Source organism: Meles meles, chromosome 3, assembly GCF_922984935.1.
Source record: "Meles meles chromosome 3, mMelMel3.1 paternal haplotype, whole genome shotgun sequence".
Taxonomy (NCBI): domain Eukaryota; kingdom Metazoa; phylum Chordata; class Mammalia; order Carnivora; family Mustelidae; genus Meles; species Meles meles.
In genome coordinates, this window is record NC_060068.1 from 158291610 (window position 1) to 158299033 (window position 7424).

General features: G+C 41.9%; 1 protein-coding gene across 1 annotated transcript; it reads left to right on the forward strand.

Moving 5' to 3' along the window:
• The first annotated feature begins 4203 nt into the window (after positions 1-4203).
• LOC123939302 (60S ribosomal protein L21-like) lies at positions 4204-6758 on the forward strand. Its single transcript, XM_046001176.1, has 2 exons — positions 4204-4222; positions 6358-6758. Exons 1-2 carry the CDS (start codon positions 4204-4206, stop codon positions 6756-6758), a joined length of 420 nt encoding a protein of 139 aa, XP_045857132.1.
• Positions 6759-7424: the final 666 nt, after the last annotated feature.

Here is a 7424-nt window from a genome sequence, read left to right on the forward strand (position 1 = left end):
AGGAGGCTATTTAAATATAAACTGCTAAGCATTTTTCCCTTAGGGTGACTTTTCTAAACTTGGGAGTAGAGCTATTCTTAGATCAAACCTTCATTAGAAATGCTATGCCACCTTTTATAGAAGAATGCATTTTATAACAGTAAAAATATACATACGCTTTTTACTAGGTGAATAACATAACTCCTCTTATTATCTATACCTGACTCATTGAATTCTCTATAAAATAGTGTGATTAGTTTCTAGTAAATACACCATAATTTACATCCGTGAATGTTTTCCTCTTCAGAAGTCATCTTCATCGAAGCTGTGAGATTATCACTCTGACATTGGTCAGAGTTATCTTCCAGAACTCTGTTTTGAGAATAGCTGTCAGAGCTTAAAGTATGGTCTTTTATATGTCCCTGGTAACGGGAAATATTTAGCTTTTGAGGTCAATTTCTTTTCGTAAAGAGCAAAAGAAGTCTCAGATCCATGATTATATGAGTCATTAAAACATTCATAAAATGATATCCTTATATGGATCACTAACTAGCCCTCGTAGAAACTCAGGGAAAGGGGACGACTGAGTAGCTCAGTCTGTTAAGCATCTGCCTTCGGCTCAGGTATTGATCTGAGGGCCCTGGGATCGAGTCCCTCATGGGGCTCCGTGGTATGCAGGAAATCTGCTTCTCCCTCTGCCTCTGTTTTTAGCTATCTCTCTGAAAAATAAATAAGTAAAATCTTTAAAAAAAAAAAAAAGAAGAAGAAGAAAGAAAAGAAAGAAAGAAACTCAAGTGAAAAAAAAAGAATTCGAGCATAAATGTGGTTTGAACAAGTATATAACCTCCCAAGGAGACTACAGTGGAGGACAGTCCATTGAGGCGTTGAGTACTTAATCAAACTTCTGGAGTGCTCCATACTTACCATGCATCCTACGTTGCTAGGCCTGTGATAATCAAGGAAACCAATATGCAAATCCAATCCAAGCATTTTCCTCTGTAACTGGACCCAAAGCTAGGGTTGACTTGGCTGGTTGACCATCACACCCCCTGGGGAGACTGTCCATGAGTCTGGCATGAGCTGTACTAACCAATGGGGTAGGCATAGGGACTGAACAGACAATCAAATACTGCCATGGTCTCTGTGAAGCAAGAACCCCACCTGCCAACAACCCTTTGAAGCCACTTAACCAGAGACCGCAGGGCCGAGTGATGCCTGCCTCGAGAAACGCCGATAATCCAACATGGTCTTACCTCAGACTACTGGAGCTAAGGACAGCTATGTAGGATATTTGACTCTGGGCCATCACAGAAACCTACAGATCAGGGTCAACATGACAATGTCACTTTATCTCACTCAGAACTACGGTATTTTCACGTCACTGTATCTTTAGTAAATACATGTGTTTAAAAACAATCAGCTTCTTACTTTCAGTTTCAAACATTTAACTATGATTGAGGAACCAACACAAGTTTATAGATTCTGGTATCTTCTCTGGTTGTTAAAAGATCCACTTTTTGGTAACACCTTAAGTGGACATCCTTGTCCTTCAGTGGTTTCTGCTAGGTTGTTAGGTCTAGAATGCAAGCGTTAAATAGGTCTGTTCTTTCACAGTGGGGCCTAGGATATCACTGACTTTATATTTCTTAATATGACAATGCCGAATTTGGAAAGTCACTTAGAAGTATATCTAACTATGTCAGACTTGGACATAGAACCAAATCAGAAGGGGCACCTGGTTGGCTCAGTCAATAGAGCATGTAACTTTGGAGCTGCAGGTTGTGGGTTCAAGCCCCACGTTAGGTGTAGAGATTACTTAAAAATAAAATCTTTTAAAAAAAGAACCAAGTAAGGAAAATAGGGACCTAAACCAGAGGACCGTAGCAAGATGAAGAAACCAGTGCCATCATCTTTATTTTAATTATCTTTAATGAAAAACACAAATGAATAATTTTAAACTATTTAAAATATAAATGATTTTAAAGTCATTGGTAAGTGATTTCTTCCCAAATATTTTTTTCAAGTTATTCTCTAAAAGAACTTCAGCTGTTAAAAGTGTTAAGCAAATTCAACAACTCTGCTGTATTTCGTCTCTACTTTTTCTTGTTTTTTCAGCAGTTGCTCAGAACTTACCTTTGAAGAAACTTCTGGAGACCACTTACCCCACTAGATTCTGCCAAAGAATATTCTCAGATTCCTAATGTCTCTGCTCAGAAGATCTAGATTATTTTTTTAATGAGGTATGTCTTCTGTGAAATAGAACGGTTCTTCTCCAGTACAGTTTTGTAATAAAATTTCCCTGTTTTAAACACTCTATACAAATTTACATTTGTTCAGGTCATTTATGCAATTTTTATCAATTCTTTAGTATTTTGACCTGAGGCTGGTTTACTGATTTATTCCTAGTACTTGTGAATGGGCCCTCATTTGGAAATAGGGTCTTTGCACAAATAATCAAGTTAAAATGAGATCATACTAAATTAGAGTAGGCTGTAAATCCAATAACTGGTGTCTTTAGAAGAGAAAAGAGGAGATTTGGCTACAGAGACATGGAGAAGAGAGTCACGTGATGACCTAGGCAGAGACTGGAATGAAGCCAACACCAGCAGATTGCTGGAAGGCCCAGAAGCTAGGAAAAGGCAAGGAGGGATTCCTCCCTGAAGCCATGAGAGGTAGCACAATGTCTCTGACACCTGGATTTTTTACTTCTGCCTCTGGAACTGTGAGAGAATAAATTCCCGGTGCTTCAAGTCAGCCAGGTCATAGTCATTTGCTAAGGGAAGCTGGGGACACCAGCATCACACAGGTGGTGAGTAGAGGGGCTGGAGTTTGAGCTCAGTTGCTTGCATCCCAAATATCTAGCATAACCCATAGTCCGTGCTGTCAAGCGTGATTTCCTTGTCACCTGATTCCCCAGCCTACTCCTACTCCAGTGCTCCAGACTTCATAAGCCAGCTAAGTGTTAGGCCGGTCCGAATTCAAGGTAAGAGCTACATGTGCCCAAACCCCTGTTATTGTCACTCAGAACTGATACATGGGGAGCTGTATGGGCAGAAAGAATGCTGAAGAGCCAAGTGCAGAGACCAATGGTGGTATTGACCAGAATAGGGCTGGGGCAAGTCATTCCACCTCTCTGGGTCTCAGTTTCCAGCTCTGTCAGCCATCGAACTAACTATTCCATGTGATTCCAGACAACTGTGTAACTGGCTGGTGGGACCCACCAAGCACTTTTTTTTTTTTTCACTTTTGTTGCTTTGTTTGGTGTGCAGGTTTTGATAATTCATTTTTTTAAATGCTTTGCCACTGGATTGGTCACATGCCCATTTCAAGGTTTCTCTCTTGTATCTGTCTGTTCCTTCCTAAGCATCAGAAATTAAAATAATGGAACTATTTTGATTTCAAGGCAGTGGCACAATATTTCTTGCTCCTTTTGAGGTGACGGCAGCTCATACTTTGAAGGAAGGACCTGAGCCGGAACAACGCGCTGGTAGCCACAACAGGTGCAACAGCAGGGCTGTTTCGAAATCAGCGCAATGAACCGTCTCCAAAATAAATATAGTACGGTGACGAGCTATTGAAACCATCCACCATGCCGAGTAACGTAAATACTGAAGTGGGTTGTTTTCCAGGATGACCTTTCTTTAAGAATGTAAAGCAGGCAAAACGCATCTGCTTCTACAGCTGTGCCCGAACAGAATCAGGCAAACTCCCCCAGGGACACAGCCTGTCCAGTCTGACAGGTGTGCAAAGTCGACATTCTTAGCTACGAAGGACTATTTTCACTTTGACTTGCCCTTCGTTGTGTGTGCCCGAAAGAGTGCTATTTAAAAAAATGCTCTGAAATAAAAGGTTAAATATCGAGGAGCTTTCGAGGCACCCTCCTAAACACTGGTTCTGTTTCCTGAGGATCCAGGAGCTGCAGTGGCTGCCACCGAGAAAAGGAAGAAGGTCATTGCACGGGAGAACACAGCAACCGGAGCTCTTCCTTCCGGTCTTCCCCACGATTCGACCCGGAGGTGGAGATCCCCACAGCCTCACAGCTTCACAGTCTTCCTTCTGTCTTCCTAAATGCACAACCAGGATTGTTACCTACATTATGATCGTCGGTTTTTTGGTTTGGGGGCTTTTTTTTTTTTTTTTTTTTGTCTTTTTTATTATTCTGGTGTGGGAGAATCTGATTTCCCGAGCTTCAGTGTGAAATGTCTGTGATTATATACACGTAACATGCGCATGCGCACGCCCAGTAAATTCGGTTATCGATTGTCGTTGAATACACAAGGAATGTTTCTTTAACGCTATAGGACATGCCAATAAAATTAATAAATATTGAGTGAGTCCTACAAGCAAGTACTCTCAGCAAGGTAGTCTCGACAAAGTTGATCCTTTAAAAAGATAATTGATTCCAATTATGAAATGAATAAAGTCACAAGGATAAAAGGCACAGCATAGGGAATATAATATAGTCGGTGGTGTTGTAACAGCGCCGGATGGTGACAGATGGTAGCTACGCTTATGCTGAGCGTAGCATAACGTCCAGAGTCATCAAATCGTTATGTTGTACACCTGAAACTAAAGTGACATTGTGTGTCTACTACACTTCAATTAAAAGTAAGTAAATAAATAATAATATTAAAGAAAAAAGATGATTGATTCCAGGGCTAGCAGTTAAAAGATAAAGTGACTGCTAATTGAATATAAGGTTTCTTTTGGGGGGGGTGATTGTTGTACAATTTTGTGAATACACTAAAACCCACTAAGTTGTACACTTCAAAAGGGTGAGTTTAAAAAAAAAAAATTGGGGGGGCACATGGGTGGCTCAGTCAGTTAAGTGTCTGCCTTTGGCTCAGGTCACAATCTCAGGATCCTGGGATCAAGCCCCACATTGGGCTCCCTGCTCAGTTGGGAGTCTGCTTCTCCTTTTCCCTCTGAGTGCTCTCCTTCTCTCTCCCTCTCTCAAATAAATATGTAAAATCTTTTTAAAAATAAATAAAAACAAAATAACTGATTATTTTATTTAAATTCCATTAGCCGATATATAGTACATCATTAGTTTCAGATGGAGCGTTCAGTAATTTATCAGTTGCACATAACACCCAGTGCTCATCACATCACATGCCCCCCTTATTGCCCATTACCCAGTTACCCCATCCCCCTACCCACCTCTCCTCCAGCACCCCTCAGTTTGTTTCCTATAGTTAAGAGTCTCTCATGGTTTTTCCTCCCTCTCTGATGACTGTCATTTAGTTCTCCCTCCTTTCCCCTTTGATCCCCTGTACTGTTTCTTATATTCTACATGTGAGGAAAACGGTACAATAACTGTCTTTCTCTGAGAGCGTAATACCCTCCAGTTCCATCTACACTGACAGAAGTATTCACTAAAAGGGTGAGTTTCATGGTATGTGAATTGTATCTCATTTCTTTAAAGATAGTTAAAAAGTAGCTAGTATGTGCCAGAGATCCTGAGCTAGGCACTAGCCCTTTGAGCCACCTACTACGTGCTAAATCCTTTCCTGAGTCCTTTGCATTCGTCCTCTTATTTAATCTGTATAAACCTCTCTAGAGGGAGGGAGTATTGGTACCCCATTTTGCAGCTGAGGAAATGGCTGTAGAGTCTCTTGCTCAAAATCACACTTGTAAGACTGAGGGTTGCTAGAGGGGAGGGGGCTGGAGGCGGATGGGTCAACTGGGTAATGGACATTAAGGAGGACACGTGATGCAGTGAGCACTGGGCATTATACAAGACTGATGAATCACTGACCTCTCCCTCTGAAACCAATAATACATTATATGTTCATTGAACTTAAATAAAAATTTAAAAAATAAAATCACACATGTAAAATTAAGCAGAATCATGTGAAACTGCCATTTTGTAGGCTATTTTTGTGTTCAAACATCATCAGTTTCTTACAGCTCAATCTAATGAGTAGCTATAGCTGTCCAAGTTCTTAACTGTGCACATGGGGAAACCACTCCAGGGAGACTTGGCAGGATAGAACTATGAGACGGTAAGAGTCTAGTTCCCTGGATGACAACGCACACCAGAAAAGGCTTCATGTGAACAACAAATAAGCTTCTCTTGCACGAAGCCACAGCTACCTTGAGTTTTGTCTGCTATACCCCTGGTACCACTAATCCTTACAAATATCCCAAAGCTATGGAACACCAGAGACCGTGTTCCTACCTGTTGGTGATTTGCCTCCTTCAGGAAGTTTAGAGCCTGGTTATAGATACGTGTAAAATGGACTAGAATATACTAGAATCAAAGATAGAAATGGCTAAGTTCCACAGAATGCAACAAATGAGAAATCATAGGGTTAATGTGCAGAGGACACAAACAACCAGCACCTTAGCCTTTCGGCCAGATCCACCATCTTCCAGGAACACACCAAGATGACCAACAAGAAGAAGAGGGGAAGGGCTCCAGCTGTATGTTCTCTAGGCCTTTTGGGAAACACAGCGTTGTTCCTTTAGCCACAAACATACAAATTTACAAGAAAGGTGATACTGTGGACATCAAGGGAATGAGCACGGTTCAAACAGGAATGCCCCACAAACGTTACCATGGAAGAACCGGAAGAGTCTACCACGGTTCCCAGCGTGCTACTGGCACTGCTGTGAACAAACAAGTGAAGGGCAGGAGCCTTGCCAAGAGAACTGATGGACGTAGTGAGCATGTTAAGCATTCTAAGAGCAGAGACAGCTTGCTGAAGCCTCTGAAGGAAAATGACCAGAGAAAGAAGAAGAGCCGCGAGGCTCCACCCAAGAAGCACGCTCTGTGAGAAAAAAACAGAAAGGAACCTGAACTGCTGAAACCCCTTCCCTATGAACTCATGGCATAATTAGTGCAAATAAATAAATAATTAAATGACCTCTAGACTGTAAGTTTCTCTTGAGAAGTGTGGTGTCCCCAGCCTCAAAGAACTATTTAGAGCAAACACACACACACACACACACACACACACACACAGAGTGGCTTCCCCCAAATAAAGGGCTTACTCTTCCCACAACGTAAGAAGCCTGGAAGTGTGCAGACCAGGGCTGGAACCCTGTCTCCAGGATGCCTCCAGAGACCCCAGATATCCCTACCTTTCCACTCTACCATCCTTAGCATGTGGGCTTCTGAGAAAAAGGGGTAAGTCAAAGGACAAATGTGCACGCCAGTCAGAAGCAATCTCCTTTTAAAGAGCTTCCTCTGAAGCCCGTCCCAGAAATGACCACATGGCAAGAACTGTCAGCAGTGACCGGAGCTTCAGAGGAGAATGTGAAATATGATTGTTTTTGAGATGGTCACACTCACCCGCCCCGTCCCCACCCGCCGTATAAAATCAGACTTCTGTTGGTAATGGAAAGTGGAAAAAGAACAGTAGGTCACACAGTCTGCCTCACAGAGGAAGAAAGTTCAAAAGCCTGAGCAGACAAAACATTGGCAAATGTCCACTACAAAG